Source organism: Monomorium pharaonis, chromosome 7 (genome assembly GCF_013373865.1).
Source record: "Monomorium pharaonis isolate MP-MQ-018 chromosome 7, ASM1337386v2, whole genome shotgun sequence".
Lineage (NCBI taxonomy): Eukaryota > Metazoa > Arthropoda > Insecta > Hymenoptera > Formicidae > Monomorium > Monomorium pharaonis.
Window position 1 is genome coordinate 19,547,970 of NC_050473.1, and position 21,609 is coordinate 19,569,578.

At 35.6% G+C, this 21,609-nt stretch overlaps 3 protein-coding genes across 5 annotated transcripts; 2 read left to right on the plus strand and 1 right to left on the minus strand.

Moving 5' to 3' along the window:
- Positions 1 to 1,412: 1,412 nt before the first annotated feature.
- On the plus strand, positions 1,413 to 8,774 carry LOC105831345 (dolichyl-diphosphooligosaccharide--protein glycosyltransferase subunit STT3B). Of its 3 annotated transcripts, none has more exons than XM_012671406.3 (7): positions 1,413 to 1,968; positions 2,476 to 3,174; positions 4,686 to 4,996; positions 5,077 to 5,611; positions 6,239 to 6,700; positions 7,068 to 7,158; positions 7,292 to 8,774. In XM_012671406.3, the coding sequence occupies exons 1-7, from the start codon at positions 1,688 to 1,690 to the stop codon at positions 7,316 to 7,318; spliced, it is 2,406 nt and encodes an 801-aa protein (XP_012526860.1). In that variant the 5' UTR covers positions 1,413 to 1,687; the 3' UTR covers positions 7,319 to 8,774. The 3 variants fall into 3 exon arrangements, with proteins under 3 accessions (XP_012526860.1, XP_012526861.1, XP_012526859.1); XM_012671407.3 differs by having other exon boundaries at positions 7,298 to 8,774; XM_012671405.3 differs by having other exon boundaries at positions 7,327 to 8,769.
- A 1,468-nt stretch (positions 8,775 to 10,242) lies between these two features.
- On the plus strand, positions 10,243 to 14,786 carry LOC105831344 (INO80 complex subunit D). Its single transcript, XM_012671404.3, has 3 exons — positions 10,243 to 12,020; positions 12,505 to 14,033; positions 14,141 to 14,786. Exons 2-3 carry the CDS (start codon positions 12,536 to 12,538, stop codon positions 14,305 to 14,307), a joined length of 1,665 nt encoding a protein of 554 aa, XP_012526858.1. The 5' UTR covers positions 10,243 to 12,020; positions 12,505 to 12,535; the 3' UTR covers positions 14,308 to 14,786.
- A 1,225-nt stretch (positions 14,787 to 16,011) lies between these two features.
- Positions 16,012 to 21,607, minus strand: LOC105840661. The gene is made up of 6 exons (XM_036290252.1): positions 21,552 to 21,607; positions 21,091 to 21,223; positions 19,716 to 20,217; positions 18,617 to 18,826; positions 17,935 to 18,176; positions 16,012 to 17,247 (listed from the first exon to the last, which is right to left on the minus strand). Exons 1-6 carry the CDS (start codon positions 21,605 to 21,607, stop codon positions 17,056 to 17,058), a joined length of 1,335 nt encoding a protein of 444 aa, XP_036146145.1. The 3' UTR covers positions 16,012 to 17,055.
- Positions 21,608 to 21,609: the final 2 nt, after the last annotated feature.

Here is a 21,609-nt window from a genome sequence, read left to right on the forward strand (position 1 = left end):
GTCTCGCTCACACTAAAGGTGCCTTTTCACGCAGGCATTGACGCTCATTTTCAGCGTCAAAAGACATCACGTGACTAAAAATGACGAATGAGTATCTTTGTTTTTAGTCACGTGATGTCTTTTGACGCTGGAAAATGAGCGTCAGGCGTCAGCGTGAAAAGGCACCTTAATGGACACTGTGTTACACTGTGTCTTGCTGGAAAGCACACTATGGCCGGTATTCATAGTCAAATCTTATTTCAAGATCGTCTCAAGCAATGTCTTAAGATGCTAATACGGCTCTGTGATTGGTTGATGGCATTTTAAGACAGTACTTAAGATGATCTTAAATATAAGATCTGACTATGAATACCGGCTTATGGACGGGATTCATAGACCGATCTTAAGCTCAAGCATTGTCTTAAGTCTAGCTTCGAGCCGACTTGAGACTTACTTAACCAATGAAATAACAGCATTGACGTCTCAAGATCGTGCTTAAGCTGGAACTTGAATAAGATTCGACTATGAATTCCGGCCTATGATGCACGTTCTATTCCGCACCATGTGATTTCGGCCTTAGGGGAAAAATTACATGATCGATACCCTAACCTGCAAACTCGGCACTCTCTCTATCTCTCTTGCTCGCTCTTTTTCTGTTTATTTCCGGTTTTGATCAAAATGGCCGCCGACCAATAGAAAACGATACCCGCGTTGTCCAATTACTTCCTTGAGGATCACTAGTGGTCTGTTCTTTCTAGCTGCACTGTTGCACCGGTGCAATAAGTTAAAGTATATTTTTTCTCATTCCAACTTATTGCACCAGTGCAACAGTGCAGCTAGAACAGACCATAGACTGCGTTCCGTTTCACACGTGGTTTGTTCGCGTCGCCATGCTCCGACATGCTCCTACTCACTCCAACGCATTCTAATAGGTTGGCGTCATCGGAATCAACGTATTGGAGTGCGTTGGGGTAAATAGGAACATGTTGGAGCATGTGACGCGAACAGACCCAGTTTCACACATGATGCGCATAATGCATCATTCATCCTCGTTTAACGTTAGACAAACAACAAAGATGAACGACGTACCATGCGTATCATGCGTGAAACGGAACGTAGCCCTAATCTTCATAGACCGGTATTCATAGTCGAATCTTATTCAAGACTCATCTTAAGCACGATCTTGAGACGTCAATGCTATTATTTCATTGGTTAAGTAAGTCTCAACACGATCTTTAACACGTTCTTGCTCTTAGTTCCTGTTAGATCTAAACGTATAAACCAGTCGTGTTGAAGAATTTTACACAGTTGCAAAGCTGCTTTTTCTGTTGAACGCAGCCAATCCATCGCGCGTACACTGTGAGTTGTGCACGTCCGAACACACTGACTTCCGCTGCTGCGCTCTGGTGCAAATTTTGCGTTCTACTCCGCAGTTGCCGCGGTGGAAGTCATGGTTAACACGTAGCCGGCGTTCGACGTGTCCTAGCCTCTGCTAGCCTCCCACAGTTCAAGTGTCAGGCAGGCAGCGAGAGACACTTCGTTAATCTGTCGCGCGCAACTGGAGAGTCCACGGGCGTTTACCGGTGCACATATGGCTAATGCCGACACGTTGTGAGGTGTCGACGTACACACGCGCACGCACGCTGATATATACGCACGTCTAGCGCGCTCGTACGCGGCGGACGTTCGAGGAATAACGGGAGAAAACATGCTGTCGAACAAGTCGTCGTCGTCGTCGTCTCCCCCACAGCAATTGTCTCCATCGTCCTCCTCGTCAACGTCGTCCACGTCGTCGGCTAACGCGAAGGTCATGTTCCCCGACAAGAGGTCGACGACTAAGCAGATGAAGTCCTCCACGCTGACGAACGCCGCCGGCCTCAGCTCCCTCATCACCTTCACCGTACTCCTACTCGCCTGGATCTCGGGCTTCGCCTCGCGGCTCTTCGCGGTAATACGCTTCGAGAGCATCATACACGAGTTCGATCCCTGGTACGTACCCGGGGACGTACGCGAACCGTCCCCCTCGGCACTCCCTACGATGTTATCGTGCAGCGGTGATAAATTTCTCTTGTTGCGTTATTTTTGCTGTTATGTAACGAAAATGTGAGATAGTGGATAATATTTCGATCTTAGTTGGGAACATGTGGATGAAAAAATTTTGATACATTAAATTAGAATTCGTAATTTATTTTCCTATATATTGATTTGTTTTGATAAGTAAATGGCATTAAAGGCCATTTTAGTTTTTTATTGCCTATACATTAATTTATTTTGATATGTAAAAATCAATATATATTTTTTCTATTTTCTATAAATTGATTTATTTGATATGTAAATAGTGTTAAAAACCATTTTATTTTTTTATTTGTCATAATTTAGTTTATCTTATTTTGATAAGTAAATGACATTAAAATCTATTTCATTTGTTTTGATAAGTAAATAAAATTTTTTAGTTAATTGACAACGAGATGTGATAAGCATGTATCTTAAATTTAGGTTCAACTACAGAGCGACGGCGTACATGGTGCAACATGGATTCTACAATTTTCTAAATTGGTTTGACGAACGAGCTTGGTATCCATTGGGCCGGATTGTTGGTGGCACTGTTTATCCTGGGCTTATGATAACGTCTGGCTCGATACACTACGTACTGCACTCCCTGAACATACCAGTGCATATAAGAGACATATGTGTGTTCCTAGCTCCAATTTTTAGTGGCCTTACTGCCATATCCACTTATTTATTAACAAAGGAGATATGGAGCGCCGGGGCTGGTCTGTTTGCCGCCTGTTTTATCGCTATCGTGCCCGGTTATATCTCGCGATCTGTAGCCGGCAGTTACGACAACGAGGGAATCGCGATCTTTGCGTTGCAGATCACCTATTACCTCTGGGTCAAATCGGTCAAGACCGGCTCGATCTTCTGGGCGAGCGTGACTGCTCTGTCTTACTTCTACATGGTGTCGGCATGGGGCGGCTACGTGTTTATCATCAATCTGATTCCGCTCCACGTGTTTGCCCTACTGGTCTTGAACCGCTTCAGCAATCGGTTGTTTACTAGCTATACCACATTCTACGTTCTCGGACTTTTACTAAGCATGCAGATACCATTCGTTGGTTTTCAACCGATTAGAACTTCCGAGCATATGGCGGCAAGTGGTGTATTCGGTTTGATAATCTTTGTAGCAGCTTTTAGGTATGTATCGTTCTTATAAATGTCCTAAAGTTAATTTGTTAGTTATTTATGGTTGGCAAAATTCTAAATTTTTGGGGGGATAATTCCATATCAAAAAATGAGTTTTTGCAGAAAAAATTAACAAAAACATTTCTATTAAAAACGATAAAATAAACGGCAAATAATGAGAGTATTATCAATTGAAAAAAACTTGCTTTACCTAATCTACAATAAAATATATAAATTAGGAATCGTATCAAATAAATTATTTTTTTAATTATAAGACATTGAATATTAAATGTGCAAAACAGATTTATGTTAGGTAAAAAATTTTAATCTTGCTACTATTGTTTCCTTTATTAAACTAAAAATTAATATAAAATTTAGCAACATTTATATTTCTAAAGAGTTTGTTAAAAATATTTCACAAATTAATTAAAATTAAAAAAAACTTATAAGGTTTTATTATCATTTGATATTATTAGTTTTTATTTTTTAAAACTGTAGTATAATTGGTATGATTATTAATTACATATTTTTAATTATAAGTTAAATTAATATATTTTAGTTTGACATATTATTTTTATAGAGTTTTTGCCAGTTTATTTTATTGGATAAAATCTGGGACAGTAAAAATTTGAATTTATAATGGTTTTTGCTATCTATTAGATTTTTTCGGCCAGTTCTCTATCGTTATTATATTACATTACTTTAATGTACAATATTCATCATGCAATATGTTTGTAAAATTTTTGCTATAAACCATCAATATTTGACTTTTTAACTCGCAACTACAACAGCATAAATATTCATAAAATTTTAATGTATCTTTTTCTATCATTTAAATAATTCAATTACTGGTAAAAACTACATTCTGCAAATTAACAATTGTAAAGATAAAAGATAAAAATACAAGTAAAGAGCTTGCTTAAAATCCATTCCTAATAAACCAAAATATAAAAACAGTATAAGATAAGCAGTCTAAAAAAAATTAAAAAATGACAGAGACAAAGTTACAAAGTTATAAATATTTTAATTATGAATATCCATTGTGTTTATTATTATTATTAATATATTTAAATGGTGTTAAATAATGCTTTTGTAGTTATGTAAATTGTAAATCTGTGTTTTATAAACTTCTATAACTACTGAATGAAATGTAATGAAGAAAATGTAATGCTTGTAATGAAAAAAATTTCATTTGTGTTTACATGATATATTTTTCTAATAGAATACTAGAATAAAATAATTAGTGAAATTTCAGATAATTTGGAGCTACACTTATATATATCTATATATATTATATGTATGATGTGTGTGTGTGTGTGTGTGTGTGTGTGTGTGTGTGTGTGTGTGTGTGTGTGTGTGTGTGTGTGTGTACACACACACATTATACATATAATATATATAGATATATATAAGTGCATCTCCAAATTATCATATATATATATATATATATATATATATATATATATATATATATATATATATATATAAAATACTGTTACTTACATTGATTTCTTTGATTACAGATACTTAAGAACCGTACTTACGAAATCCGAGATGAAATATTTCGGTGGTGTGGTGGCTGTAACATCCATTATGCTACTATTAGCTTTGATCGTCTTAACGTACACTGGCGTTGTTGCTCCTTGGAGCGGAAGATTTTATTCGTTGTGGGACACTGGTTACGCCAAGATACATATCCCTATAATAGCGTCTGTCTCGGAACATCAGCCGACAACTTGGTTTAGTTTTTTCTTTGATCTGCACGTTCTTGTTGCATTGTTCCCGGTTGGTCTTTGGTATTGCATTACACACGTCAACGACGAACGTGTCTTTGGTAGGAATTTGTATGACGAGAATATATCTTAGACTAAAATAAACGGTTGATTGTAACTGATATTTGCATTCTTTTTGCAGTCGTACTGTACGCCATAAGTGCCGTTTATTTTGCTGGTGTGATGGTAAGACTTATGCTAACTTTGACTCCGGTAGTGTGTATGCTGGCTGGAGTTGCCGTCAGCAGACTCGTTGAGCTATTTCTCAAAGAGGAGGACAGGGATGGAAACAACGGTAGTGAAAGCAACGAGGAGAGTGAGGAGGAAAGAGAAAGAAGCCCCGGCAGAGCGTTGTACGACAAGGCCGGTAAACTTCGCAGAATGAAGCACGAGAGGTCGAAGGGCAACGGCGATGGATTGGGCCCCAATCTCCGTAATGTCGTCGTTATCGGTATGCTGATGCTGCTGATGATGTTCACCGTGCACTGCACGTGGGTGACTAGTAATGCCTACTCCAGTCCGTCTATCGTGCTGGCATCTTATAGTAACGACGGTGGTCGCGCTATACTGGACGATTTTCGAGAGGCTTACTATTGGTTAGCCCAAAACACCGCCAATGACGCTCGAGTCATGAGCTGGTGGGATTACGGATACCAGATTGCTGGTATGGCTAACAGGTACGACGCTTTTGTTGAAAGCTATATTTAAACATGCAAAAGAGTTTATTTACTTTACAATACATTTATCTTTTTGCTAGGAAGGCATTGGCTTACAATATTTTTGATCATACATATCCACCTGTACCTTAAAGTTAATAATTAATATCTATCATAATCCTGTTTTAATAGAATCTTTCCTTATTTTATTAGCTTACTTAACACAGTCTTTAACATCTCTAAGCTATAATATATACTTTTTTATCACATATCACCGAAGGTTTCTTATTCTATACCTTTCGTCCTTATTTCTCATCTTTCTATTCTCCTTATTCCCCCCTCTCTCTCTGTCATTTTTTAAGTATATTAATTTTTAATGACTAAGTATAAAGGTCTTTAAAATACTTTATTTAATTTGATTATTAATAAATTATTCATGTTAATATTTTAAATTCTTTTTAAACTATTCTTCTCGACCCTCTTATTATACATCTACTTTGTAAAATTCAAGCTTATATCTTTGTTAATTATTGTTGTTAACATTAACTTTCATTATATCTAAATTCTCATTTTATTATATATTCTTTTTTAAATATATTTAAATGTGAAATCGATTTAACATCGATTACGTCAATTTCTTTTTTACAGGACTACCCTTGTGGACAATAATACGTGGAATAATTCACACATAGCTTTGGTCGGTAAAGCGATGAGCTCGAATGAAAGTGCCGCTTACGAGATCATGACGTCCCTGGACGTGGACTATGTGCTAATCATTTTTGGCGGGATGATCGGATATTCCGGTGACGACATCAATAAATTCCTGTGGATGGTCCGTATCGCCGAGGGCGAACATCCTCAGGACATTCGTGAGAGTGATTATTTTACTGAAAGGGGAGAGTTCCGTGTGGATTCGGAGGGTTCCCCGACTTTATTGAACTCGCTGATGTACAAGTTGAGTTATTATCGGTTCGGGGACGTTAAGATAGACTATCGGTCGCCTTATGGTTACGATCGCACTCGTAACGCGGAAATAGGCAATAAAAACTTTCAGTTAACGTATCTGGAAGAAGCTTACACCACTGAGCATTGGCTTGTCAGGATTTACAGGTAATTTACAATGGTTTTCATTTTTAATTCATCTCAATACATGAATAAGCAACTGGCGGTTCGCTTTCTAACCCAGCTCCATATCTAAGACTTACAGAAAAAAATGAAAAATAAACTAAATAATTAGCATAGCGCCAAATTGTTTTAATATGTAATGTGGAATAATATAACATATTGTTTGAATATATACATATTTAATATATATTTTTAAATTCTGCATTTTGCTGCTGTGGTCTACGATATATAATTTCAATTTTCATATTTTGTCTACCAAAAAAATCTAAATTGCATTTCCTTATAATATTTTATTATTTTTCTATTATTGCCTTAAAATTTCGTATTAATGTTAATCTCGAAATGTCCATAGGGTGAAGAAACCAGCAGAGTTTAATAGACCAAGAATTCCGATTTCCGAGCGAGTTATCACGCGCCGTGCGAATTCGTATATTAGTAAAAAGGTTGGTATGCATATATATGTGTATATATTTATATTCTCACGGTAAAGAATGATAAATACATTTTTATACATGCAATTTCTTCGTATCGTTTTGCCATTTTTATCATTTTGTATCGATTGATCTGGAAACGTAGTTGAAGTTATGGGGGGTCGGGCATTGATGTTTCAGACCGCACGGCGTAAACGAGGTTTCATCAAAGGCCGGCCAGTTGTTATTAAAGGACAGAAACCTCAACGACGAACGACGTAACGAAGATCCGCTGACTATTTCATAAACAGTTTGCAAATACAACTTTTGTAATAAAAGAATTACCGTCCCTTGGGTCTACCACAAAACTATACCTCGAACTAAGAATTTAATGTCGTCAGAAACAGGTTCAACCGGCTTGAAGAGTAGAATATTCCAATAATTTTTGTCATTTTTCCAGAACGGGTTGACAGATTGGTTAACAGATTTTACGAATAATTGTTTTTATGAATTTTTTGTTTGTTACATGTTTATTCATCATTTTTTGCAAAAAAATCTTTAATCGTTTAATTTTACATGATTATATAGTTTATCAATTAAAATTAATGTAGCAAACTTTTTTTTTCAAATGCAGATCATGCAATCATCTCCGATATAAGTCAATATATTTATATTACTATCTTCGTTAGAGAGCGAGTCACATACTTTCTTCTTTTCTTTATTCGTTCTAGAGGAATTAAATTTCTCATTTAATAATTTTTTATTCGAACCAGTTGTGCATTTAATAGTTAATGGTGTAAAATAACTTGAAATTTATTTGTTATTAATCAACAATTGTATGGAGGTCTCGTGTAAATTGAGATGCGTAAGGTATCCTAGTTAGTGTACACACGCGTTTATGTGACATAATACGTTTTAATATATTATAACGATATTGCGACGAACAGGAGTTTGCCGACAAGCAAACTTTTACCAATTTACAGCTAAAACACGTGGGGAACGATCGAGTGTGTGTGTCTTGTGTACACAGTTTGTTGTATAGCACCTTGTTGAAAGATAAACATTTGTGATAACACAGTGTTGTTATTTACAAAATCGTATTTAAAACGTGAATCCAATTTAATTTCCGTTTCACTTAATTAGAGAAATTTTTTCGGGAAAACAAATTAAATAAAATTACACGTACAGATTTAGCATTTTTTTATGTGACATACAGTGCAAAGGTATTTAAATTATATATTACATGAAGTATTACGTAACTGAACATTTGTCATTAATTACGTAATTTTCATAAATTTTGATATATACAAAAAAAGTATTATATAATTATATAATATGTACATATAATTGCAAAGATATTGTTTGTGAATGTATCATTTATTGGCAGATAAAATTTGTAATTTTTTTTAATGTTTAAAAAATTTCGAGTGATAAATATTGATCTACGTACGACAGGTGAATAATACATTTAAATCTTCTTTTGTAAGTTGACTTACAAATTTTTTTAAAACAGTTTTTACCAACATCCAAGCAAAAAGCGATTTATTCATTTTACATAACGGTTAAATTATGAATCCTGGATAAATAATCTTTGCGATGGATCTACGAACTGCGCTTTTGTCGAAACTGATAATAAAATCGAAACTTCCTATACTTGATTGCCGCAATCAAATCTTCCGTGAAAGTCATTTAATACAAATTTAATACAAACACATTTAATATAAACATTTAATACAAACACATTGCAAGTAACACGATAAGTATTCTTCAAGAGTAAAGCAAGAAACAGTCTTTGAGATCATTGCATAGGTTTTTCTTTCTAATGACAATCTTATCAGTAACACAAAAATTCAAAATAATTCACGAAATAATCGTGTAGGATGACTAGGTCGTATTTGAACGTAATCACGCGATTGATCAAATAATTAAATCTACTGTTTAATCTTTTTTTTTCCTTTACTAAATTAGATTGTATGAGGTAAGAATAAGATAAAAACCTACATGAGATACTGCGGGAAGGAGGGAGACAAAAACGTTTCGCTATAAAGAACAAATATGTTGGATCTGTTCTTTGTAATGGTAAATTTCCTATATTTGAAGTGAAGTGCAAATGAACATCGGAGAAACACAGATGCGCGGTTTTCTTAAACAATGCGACATGCAGTCGGCAAAATCGCAAATATACTTTAAAGTTTTTATAATGAAGTACTCATTTATTAAATACTTGTAAAAAATAAAAAATTTTCATGAACAATTTTTAAACTTTTAAATGGTTATAATTTTTTAATGTTTATTTTAAAGTGATGCAAATTTTACTTATGATTTCGATTTTTTTTTATCGAATAAAATTTAAAGTTACATGCGATTTAAAATTATGTTTGCGGTATGAAATGACAATTTAAAATTGTACCTATGATACAAAAACATGCACAATTCAAAGTTTGCTCATCTTTAGAGACGATCACAGGGTGTTTACAATTAGGAAAAAATTGAAGTTTACAGAAATTTTATTTTTAACCTTGAAAATCATGAACTTTCACAGGATTTTATTGACATTATACATAAAAAAATTCTTAAAATTTTATTTTTAAATTTAAGTTCTACCTCTTTTGACAAATATCTCTTTGATTATTTTTTTTTGATAATATAAAATTGTTTAGCATATTAATTATGTCAAATATGACTCTACACATCTATACAGTTTTGTGATTTGCGAGTTTTTATTTAAAAAATTAGTGACAGTAGATCGTTTTAAATTGTATTTTAACAGATATTAGGCTTTGGAATACCAGCTAAAAGTTATTGAAATTAAAAAATTACAGGCTTAGATTTATTCTTTTTTCCCCTAATCAATACGATACAAAATTTTGATTGTAAATATAAATCTTGATTTTAAAATCTACAAGGAAGAAAACAACTTGCAGTTTAACAGCGAAAATAATCCTATTTTACTACAGTTTGAAATAAACAACGAATTTTCAAATAAACTTTTGCTTCAATAGTCAATACTTTTATTAGTATATGTAAAAATGTTTATTTCATTAATGCTACTCGTTCATCAAATATACAAATATAAGTATGAAAATTGTGATTTTACATAAAAATCTCAAAAACAAAATTGAATTTCTTTTAAACTAATAAGATTTGCGCTTGATTTTAAATATTCAAATTAATAAAACGATTTATGAAATTTTTATATTTTTGATAATGTTTTGAAATATGACTAAGAATATGAACTTGAAATATATATGCATTATATATTATATACGAACAAATTATATGTTATATTTAATTCATATTATTTTTTTAGTACTTTCTCATATAATATTCAAAACTTGAATGGTTTTTCTTTACCATTATTCGATTAAACATTAACATTAAAAGGCAACATTAATATAAAATAATTTTTTTTTAAGTTTCATTTAAAAATTCTCCAATCTTACCTGGAATTTTGAATAAAATTCCTGAAAAATTTGAAAATTGTTTTATGTAATTTGTGTAAACATTCCGGACAAAGAGGAAAAGAAACAAAGTGCAAAAAACTATCAGCTATAAAAAACAAACAATAGATGTATTGTACATTTGTTGCCGTATATATATCGTACTTCCTCAAACTGAAACAGGTAGACAACACTACGTTGAAGGGAGAAAGAAAAAAAAGGACGAGACGCATAAAGAACGAGCTTTCATAATTTCATATTTGCACGTGGTAATTCTTGACGAATTCCCGATGTCTCAGGCACGAAGCAACGCCAACATAGTTGGACGAATCATTTTCGCGAATTAGTCAAAGGATGATTCACGCGAACGGGGAAAGTTACGAATCTGACGGCTTCTATCAAGGTCGCCAAGTCGGCCGATTCATGCGACGGGTCTGACGACGGGAAGAGACAGCTAGAGACTGATCGCCCTGTATCCCCGTTTCTCGGTATTCTCCTCTCTAGAGCGTCGGGAAAGTCTCGCCGAAGGGGAAAGTCATCGTTCGCGCGGAGGCGTCATACAGGTTATGTTCCGCGCGCAAAACACACGCGGGACAATTCTCACGTGGCCACACGTGACGCGACCCCTCCTTGCTCGCCGTCCGGAGTCAATACGGATTCGGTACGTCGTGCCGTTGAATCCGCCGCGGATCTCGGAGATCTTTCGTCCGGAGCATCTGCCGCGCGCGGGGGCTGACGAACTGGCTCGTGCTGCACCGTACCGCACCACGGCCGCCATTTTGCTGCTGCCCCCGCACGCACCGTCTCTGCTTGCCTTGTATGTGCCTGACATGTCTCTCTAATGTTGTTATCGACGGACGTCGCGAAATTTTGCGTCGCGTGAGACCGAGCTGCATCGTCGTGTGTACCGCCCGTGTGGCGAAGCGAGGTTGCCCACGGTCCCGACTGGACGTCCCGGCCGTCGTTTCGTCGCGCGCGAGATCTCGTGGTTTCCCAGTGTGTGCGTGTGTATGAGTGTCGTCCCAACCTCGACCCTCCCTCGAGTTGAGCCCCGTCGCGGTCGAGAGAGTACGAGCACCTGGTGACCCGGACACGAGGGTCTGCGAGCGAACGTCCGCGGAGTATGCCGCCGACGCCGTCTCGGGAGCGCTCCCCGCTGTCGCTCTGAGATCGAGCGCTGCCTCGCGACGTGACGTGAGCGAGAACCTAACCTAAAAGCAGGCAAGAGAGGAATAAGGAAACGGGCAGGCAGGCAGGAAGGAGAGAAATCGGCCCATGCCAACGGCGGCGGGGAGATTACCCTCCGGTGATATGGCCGCGGGATCCTTGAGGTGCGACGACTCCTCAGTGGTGCTGCACATCGACCCGACGTCCGCTCGACGCGCGACGACGACGACGACACAGTCGCTCGAACATGTGTAGGACACACTTGATGTAGAACTACTACTATGCGAGGCAAGGATCGTTTTTGTCCTGATCTAGCCATGGACCAAGTGCACGCTTGCTGCTCGAGCCAGGGAACCCGCGCGTGTCGCGGGTCATTAACTTTGTACTTTGTTTTAGCCTGTTTCGCCTCTTGTTAGTTTGATTAACGTAAATTCCATGACCTGTTTTGAATACATTGATATAACATATCGATACACTCGAGTGTGGCTGGTGCGTCGCACAATTTAGCTTTTAACTTATTAACTCTTGTACAGTTTAAACGAATACACTTGGATCGTTCTTTTTTTATCTTTGTTTACCTTTCGGCTAACTTGGTAAATAGCAAATCTGTCTGTGATACGAAACATATTTTTTAAACCATTGTCGCATCATAGTCTCTCAGTATTCCTGATCGACGGTGCAGCCTGTACTTGGATCTTGGTGCATAGCGTGAAGTAAGTTTCGATCTGGATAAGAAGGGGAAGAATTTGACTTGGAGGATTTGAGAATGCAGGTGGAACAGATCTGGACAGAAGCGGCAATCGATGAAGGTCCCAATTACAACCGCCGAAAACTCAAACATGGACAATAAATTGAAGTTTTCGGACCGCTTGAAGGCTTTGCTGAAAACCGAGGCACATCAAGATGTTGATCCATACATTTTCAGTGAGCCGGAACCGCCGTTCGTCACGGCGGCGGGAAGAAATCACACCACGGTACTCCCACCTGAAACAAATCCTGAAGTGATGCAGAGCAGTTGCAAGAACAACAGCAGCAGCAGCAGTAGTAGGTCAAAGGGGAAATGCGTGAAGCAGCAGAGGATAAGGGTGCCACCCGTTGCGCTGCCCGTAGCAACGGCGGCGGTGGCAGGCTACGACGTTGTCAGGGGTGCGCTCAATGTCGCCGCGACGGCGAACGAGGCGACGATGACGACGAGCGTCGAAGACTGCGGCATTCGGGAGAACCTGGATCGCAAGTTTTCCAGTTCGGCTCAACAGCAGCGTAAGCGGCGGCACATTGAGAATCTGCGGCGACTGAGATCCTCCAGGAGGCGGCAGAGCCGAGACCACACGCTACTGTATTATCCGCGAGCCGGCGACGAGATATCCGACAGCGACTCGAGCGGCGACGAGATGACGATCTATCAGCGTCAGTGGTTTACCAACGGCGAGTCCATCACATCGTTGAACCGGGCGACCCGGCTGGCCCAGCTGCGCTCGCAGCTGCAGCGGCAATTACTCCAGCTGCGCATCGACGGGGCCGACGCGGAGCTCGTGCTGCAGCACCGGGTCCGATGTCTGCTGGAGGCCGCTACCAGGGATCCCGCGTCCACCGCGCGGGTACTGAGCGACTCTCCATCGCGCACCAGCAGCTCCAAGGTGCTCGACGGACCTCTGCTGGTTGGCGGACTGTGCGGCGTAGAGGGATGCCAGCAGACGTCCCTGCCCTGCACCCGGCACTGCTCTCGCCACATAATGCTGAATGGCGATCAGCTCCTGTTTGAGTACTGCACTGCCAAGTTTAGTGACAACACACAGTGTTGCGTTCCTGTGTTTGACGTCGCGCACGAGTTGCCTCTCTGCCCGGAGCACGCGAGGAAGAGGGACAATTATCACCGTAAAATCCAAGAATCCAAACCAAAGAAGGCACGCAATAAGAAGCCAGCCTCTCCAACGATCCCAGCGAAGCCTAAACCCAAGTCCAAGCCCAGTAAGAAGCGCAAACGGCCGCCCTCCAATAAGATAGAAACTACCATCAAGGACCAAGCTGCGCTAATACACGAGGAGGAGAGTCATTACATGAACCAAATAAACTGTAGTGAAAACCACACCAAGATGTTGAACAATCTGAGCGTTCCACAGGGAAGTTCAAACTCGTCTAACTTGAATCTGGGACTGGGTCTGGGCTCTCTCGGTTTGACAGGGGGCCTCAAAGTCGAGCTCGGAGACAACGAGGTGTTCGCCTCCTTGGACTCTGCCGAGCACGACTTCGGCAATGTGCTCAACAACTTGCCTCCGGATGCTTTCAACGACTTATTTATTGGTAATTGCAGAATTCTTTGATATTCTGTACTTTGTAAATCTTGAGACTTTGTAGAAAATGCTATGTTTATTTATAGATCTCATAATATAAAATGTTTTAATTTGTAGAAGGTAGAAACGGAGATTATGAGCCGTCGAGGGAGGAAGAGGAGGAATTGCAACGGGCTCTGGAAGAGGTCGATAAAGATGTGCGAAATTTGGAGAGGATGGGACAGACGCATGGACTTTTAGAGCCGGCTCTGCTTGCCCAGCTCATGTCGGACATTGCCTCGTAGCCCCACCAATCCTAACGTAATAATCTTTCGAAGAGGGAGTTGTGCGTGTTCCTTGTAACGTAGAAAGAAATATTGTTTTGTGTCTGTGCTGCTAAAAACGTAAGATTGCGTTATAGACTGTTGTTACGTAGCCACGCAAGTCCGAGATAATGGCAGGGATTGACATACAGAAAGTAACAAATAAAACAAAAAAAATGAGAAAAAAACAATAGCAAATTTATGAATTTAGTGTAAACAGCATCGAGTACAATACCACAGGTAGGTTTATGTCGAAGTAGCACTGTAAAAAAAAGAAAAAACCGAGAATTCCATCCTTTTTGACAAATAATCACGGACATTCTGCATCATTATTACATTTATTACATACAATATATTTGTAGCTTATTTGCAGATATTTTGACTTGCACTTGACAAATTTGCTTAGGAAAAATTGTTATAGCTGCACTTAATACACAATTATTTTTTTGAGGGTATAAGTGGAAAGGAAAGAAAGCGAGTGCGGAGACTTCAAACTAGATTCCAACACACACACACACACATACACACGCGCGCGCGCGCGCGAGAGAGAGAGAGAGAGAGAGAGAGAGCTAAGCGAAAGAAAGCGTAGTTTTCATTTTTATATACGGCTTGTTTTTACTGAAACACAAGTAGCAAGAAATTGACTCTAAATTGCGTTACAAATAGCTCCCATATTTATTGAACTACGCGTAATGTCTAGCTAATTACTGATTACTCAAGTAATAGGTACAAAGGTATTTTTATGACTGATTTATAATGATTTTATCTGTTAATCGATTAATTATACATATAGCAACTACGAGAAACGTATTCTGGTTTACGCAAAACCAGAGTTTAGCTCTACAAATTAAAGTACACAGTAATTGGAGTCAAATGACATAATATTTGAAAGAAATATTTGATATTCCTATCTAACTTTGTGTATGTGTATGTATGTGTATATATATATATGTATATATATAAAATATACATATATACACACATGTATATATCATTCTTATATTAGAACGAATTGTCATAGTAAAATTATTCTTTAATTTGCAGAATGTAAAAATTGGCATTTGCATTATTTTTCCAATGGCGGAAATATACAGAAAAACAATTATGAATTTGGGAGATCTTATGCAGTATCATCCTTTGAAAAAAATATACTATTTGAATTTTATTTAAATAAAATACATTTTTCCACAATTTAATTTTCATTATAAAACCTTGCGCATAGAATATGTTTTTATACAAACACACGACTGAGAATTTATAAAAAAAAACATACATATGTCTACATAAATATATGTAACACATAGTGTGTATATATAATAATCACGGTTTTTTTCATCCAATCATCGCAGTAACAACAGTTAAATAGTCACATTTACAAGATAACGTTATATTATTACTATGTGCATAATCACTATTGTCACTTTGTCTATTCTGTATTATATTCATGTAGACAAATGTTCAGCGACGTAATAGAGTTAGCTGTAATATCTAAGGGAAGAAAACTTAGCAAAAAAGTGCCGAAAAACTTTTCATTTTTCAACATTGTTATCGAATGTGCAACGCTTTGCAGCCTTACAAATGAGACGATGACACATTGTGTATTAGCTGAGTAAAGAGAAAACTTGTTATCGCATATATTTTTTCACGAAAGTACTTCAATGATTATTTGAGAAGAATCTTTTTCCCTTTTTTTATGAAGATTATAATGGCACAGATTCTGAAAGTAAAACTAGATCAGTACGAGTCGCTTTGGAATTGCTTACTGCCATCTGACTTCTAAAGTACCGCACAACATACAGTACATTGTTATAATAATAGTAATGTAAAACGGACGCAAATACTGTGAATTATCATAATCTCGATACATATCGTAATAGCATGACGGGACGGGAAACTCGTACATTACATGATTAGCTATCGATGAAATAAAACACTTAAAAAACGTTACTCATTATATGTGTATGTGAAATGATTGATAGATGTTTATAAAATCCGGTTTTTATTATCAAAATCGCTGTGCCAAACGTTGAGGACATCTCTTTTCTTTCTTTATTTTTTTCTTTCTTTTACATTGCGATATTATATGCGTATTCAAGAGAAAATAACGGGTCGCACTGGAGCAAAGCGCACTTCAAGTAATGAACGTTTAGCCGAACGTGAACAATTGCAAAAAAGCGCAAACAATGAGTTTATCATGCACGTAGATGCAAATGGAGACGGGACAATTTGCATGTTGATCTCCCACATTGGGGATTAAATTACGTCGTATGTATTGTTATTACGTATATAGCGGTGTAGTGATTAGATAGAAGCGGTAATTATTTATGGACGGGACAATGCCGAATTTAATCGTAACACATTGCTTAAAATGTATCTATATGTGTATCTTCTTGTAAAATATCAGCATTATTATTACTTCCGATTAGGCATCAGCAATTATAATAAGCATATTTTTTACATTGTGTTATAGCGTTCAGTTTGTATCTCTATCCTTGTCGTTCACATCCTAACATTAATGTTTTGGTTTGATGGAACAACTAGATTTTTGCGTATTTTATTTTTATATCGATAGATAAGAATCAAAAATATTGTATTCGTTATTCATCCTTATTGATATTAGAATTTAGAACTTATCCGTCAATATGTATATAAATACCATTTTTAATTTTTTATGAAATTCTCACCGTGTCGTATACATGTAACATTTCTTTATTCTATATTTTAGATATTTCAGTCTAAGGTTGTCGCTATAGAGTAAGTGTCAACCGCTTTGCGTTTATGTCGTTTTATCTCTCGAAGAATCCACTTTTTTCGGGCTTTTTCGCGAATTCTATCGTATTTCTCGTGCACTTCCTGAATCTCCCTTACTGGAAATTCTTCGATTAATTCCTCGGGCAACCTTTCGATCTCTCTTATTTGTTCCTTTGTATCATGAAATATAAATCTCAGATTCAATTTTTCGGCTTATCTAATTAAGATTTAGATTTTTGTGTACCCAGGGTTGAGTAGGTTAATATTTGTTCCTTAACTAAATTAAGTTAAAATTAATGACAAAATTAATTTAGTTATGTTAAAATTGCACGAACAAAAAACTGTCTCAGTTAAAAATTAAGATTAAATTAAGCTAAAAGTTAATTTTGAAAATCATTATTTATATTGAATTAGAAGTCGTAATTTTTAAAAATTAGATTACTGTAAATAATAAAATTATATTATGGATTAGTTAATAAATTTATTATTTTATTTATGTGTAAATAAAATTTATATAAAATAACAAAGAAATATTGTTTTTTATATTAAAATTTTTTTTCTTTTATACAAGTTAATTTTTAATTTAGAAAAAAATTAACAAGTTAAAGTTAATGTTTTGAAAGTAAAATTAAAATTAACGAAGTTAAAGGTTATTAATTTTATTATTAATTTTTTAACTTCATTATTTGATTTTTATTATAATATATATATATATATATATATATATATATATATATATATATGATTTAATTTGTTATATGTATGATTTAATTTTATTATTGTTTTTAATTAATATTTTAACTTTTCAACTAATTACTAGCCAATTCTGTGTGTACTAAAGAGCGTTAGGACCCTTACCAAAATTTTAGGTACAAAGATACTCTCTCGCGTCTTACGAGATTTTTCGAGTAAATCGGTCTCTGTTAGTTCTGCCGGCTTCTCCTCCGATTCGTACGGCATTAACATTAAGTCGTAATCCGAACGATTATGGCCTAGTATTCCTACTTTGATCCCCAACTGAGATAATAGCTCCTCGTCGACAAGAAGAGCGTTCCTCAGATAGGCAATTTTCGGATGATGGAAGTCGATATCTACTACCCCTTTAAGATGAAAGTACAGAAAACATATTTACAATTTTTTAATACAAGATACATAGCTATCTGTGATGCAAATATAGTTTAATAAGAGACTAAAGATGATTTGATCAAATTCCGACTTAATATGAAGTTATATTTGTATTATTTTATTAGATCAAATTAAAATTTTTTGTTCAATTATTAAAAAATTGATAAAGAAAAATAATTTATAGGTTTTTTACTTTAATAAGCAACTACGGCAGTTAAATTAATTTGATTGCCGATTGAGGTAATTAAAGTTTGATTGATTTGACTGATAAAGCCGATTGATTTGATAAAGTTTGAAGCTGTCATGAATATAAATATACTATTTCTATAGATCCTCTAAATATTCTTAAACATACTGTTTCTATAAATCACTCTACGAATATAAATATATTATTTCTATAAATAGTACATATCACCTAATGATAGGAGACGATAATCGCAATCCCCGTACATCAGCTCGTAAGGCAAAGGCGAATTTCTGAGTAATTTTCGACTTTTCAATATCGTCTTAGGACCATGCAGTATACGGATATCATCCTGCAGCATGTCCTCAATAAACCGACTGCTGCTTTGTCTTTGCGCGGTGTTGTATGCCTCGGTTCGGAGCAGCCTGTGCAGCTCCAACTCTGCAAAATAATGATCAGCAACGCGGTGATCAGTTTCCATAGCATCTTGTGAATATCGTATATCGTGTAATAATATACAATATTCATGGCGACATTATATGATATACGATGTATATAGTACAATATCTAAAGTAATATTATATAATAATGTATTTAGAAAATTCGCAATATTGTACTCATTGTCAGAAAAAGAATTTTCTTTTAGAACTTACAAATTCTCAAACTTGTGGGATAATATGGTCTTCGAATTTCTTCTATTTAATAAAATTTTAATAAAATTTAGTTAAATTGTTTATATTACAAAATAATTCGATTAAAATTATTGAAGTTTAATTAAATTTTATTATAATTGTACTAAATTTTTAAATAAAAGTATAACAAAACTTTTTTAAGTTTACGTTGTCCCACGACGTTCTGGTGAACATTTTTTAAGAATTTTTATATAAATATTAGATCATTTTAGAAACACTGAGAAAATCTACCTCTATTAGAACTTTTTTATATGTAAATTCTGAAATATTTTGAGATTTAAAAAATTTCTTATCTTATAATTTCTAAAAAATACTTTGAACTTTTTCAAATTTTATTATCATTATAATTTCATAAAAATTTATCAGAAATTGTAAATTAAGACATCTTTAAAATCTTAAGATATTTTACAAAATTTATATATATAAAGAATTCCAAAACAGTTGTATAGTTTCAATTAACACTTCTGAAACGTATTCCAAATTGTATTAAAAAATCTGAGAAATTTTCTAAAAAGTTATAAAATTATATAGAAATTCTGAAAATTTTGAAAATACAAAAAATTCAAAGAAATTCAGAGAAAAAATTTCACTATAGTTATTATGATTTGAAATTCTAGGAGAAAATTCTTTCGCCGTACCGATCAGGGTAAAATGTTTGCGCTGCAACGCTATCCACACGATTCGATGAGCCACACTTATGAACGCCTCGTAGATCCGTAGATCCTTCTCGCCCTGTGATTGCGTGGCCGTGCGTCTCGCGCCGGTCATCATATGATGATAGCGAGGTCCATCTCGGCAGCCCAGCAGCAGATCCGCGTATTCCCTCCCTAGGACGCAGCGGAAGGCGTGCATTTCGTCGGCGTAGCGGGACCTGTGCCCGCGTGCCAGTGGATTTGGTGCCTTCTTCATGGTAGCCGCCCGCTCGTGTACCAGGTCTTCCCATATCTCCAGGAAGCGTTGAAAGTAGATGATTAGTGCCCTCAGAAATCGGTCAACAACCGGCAGATGAAGGAAATTTATGAATTGCGGGCTGACGGATGTCGCGAGTAGGAAGAGCACGAGATCCTTGATGTCCTGCAGGATAATGATGTCCGGCTCGTCCGGCGTCACTTTTCGCAGATAATGTTTCCTGAATCTGAGCTGTAATTGGACAAATACAGCATTCTCTTTTCGATATCCCGGTGAAAATTTTCCTCAAAATTTTTCATATTACTTTTTAAAATTTTCATGTAAATTTCCAAATTTTCTAGAATTTCTGCATTATTTTATGACTTTTTAGAAAATTTTTCAGATTTTTTAAATACAAATTGGAATACTTTTTAATAATGTCGAAAGAAACCGTCTTTTCTAGAATTAATATATATACAATTTTTGTTATACAAATTCTGAAATATCCCTAGTAGCAAAAAACATTGGCGCAATATTGGAAAGTAGTATAAAGACAATATTTCCTTAAGTCTAAAGTGTAGTATATAGACCTAGTATAAAGACAATAGACCCTTCATCTTATTTAGCCAATTTGTCTAAGCAGAAATATTGGTTCAATATTGGTTCAGCATTCGATTTTTCATATTGGACATTAATTGCATTTTAATTTGGAGTCAATATTTTATAACCAATATTGGCGTTACATTGGGAAACATTAGGAAAATATTGGCCAATGCATTCCCAATATAACCAATATTTAACCAATATTAGCCAATATACTGCCAATGTATTTTGCTACTAGGGATCCTAAGATTTCAAAAACTTTTCATTTTATATATACATATACATAATTTATGATAAAAATATTTTTTTTAGTCTGACAAAGTTAAAATATTATAATATGTAAAAATTATAGAATAAGAAATTTTTATAGATATGTTAAAATCTTAGAATTCCAATAATGACAAATAAAAAGAATTCTAGATTTTAGCGAAAATGTTCCAAAAAAAGTACGATACGTTTAAAAATTCTGAGAAAAATTTTTATCAAGATATCGATAACGAAGGATTTAGATGTGTTTTTTACCTTTTCACTGTCATTTAACATTTCCCGGTAGCACAGAATTAAATATGCGTGTGGGCAATAAATCTCCGATGTTTGGACTGCGGCAACTAGCTTCTTTCGTCGCTTCGCTTGCTCGTCCTCTACCTTTGCCGCACTTAATAAACAGAAATTCACATAGATAAAAAGATTTGTGAAATCTCTCTTTCGTATTAATTAATATCTTATTATTTTTTGAACAGTCAGTGAAAACTCCAGTCATGAAACGAAATAACTCGTCATCAATAAAATTAAATTAATCGAAGTTTTATAAAAAAATTTTGCATTTTCCCAGATAAATAATAAATTATACTGCATGTTTCAAGTAAATATTACAATTTGAAAATTAAAAGAGGATATTGATACAAAAACTTGAAAGGACAGAGCTAAATTAGAATATCTTAAATGCATGACAAAATAAATTGCAAATTTTCTAAAATTTTTACCTCGATAAAATTAATCCTTCCGAAATTTCATCCCACACGAAGTGCCTCTCGCCCATAT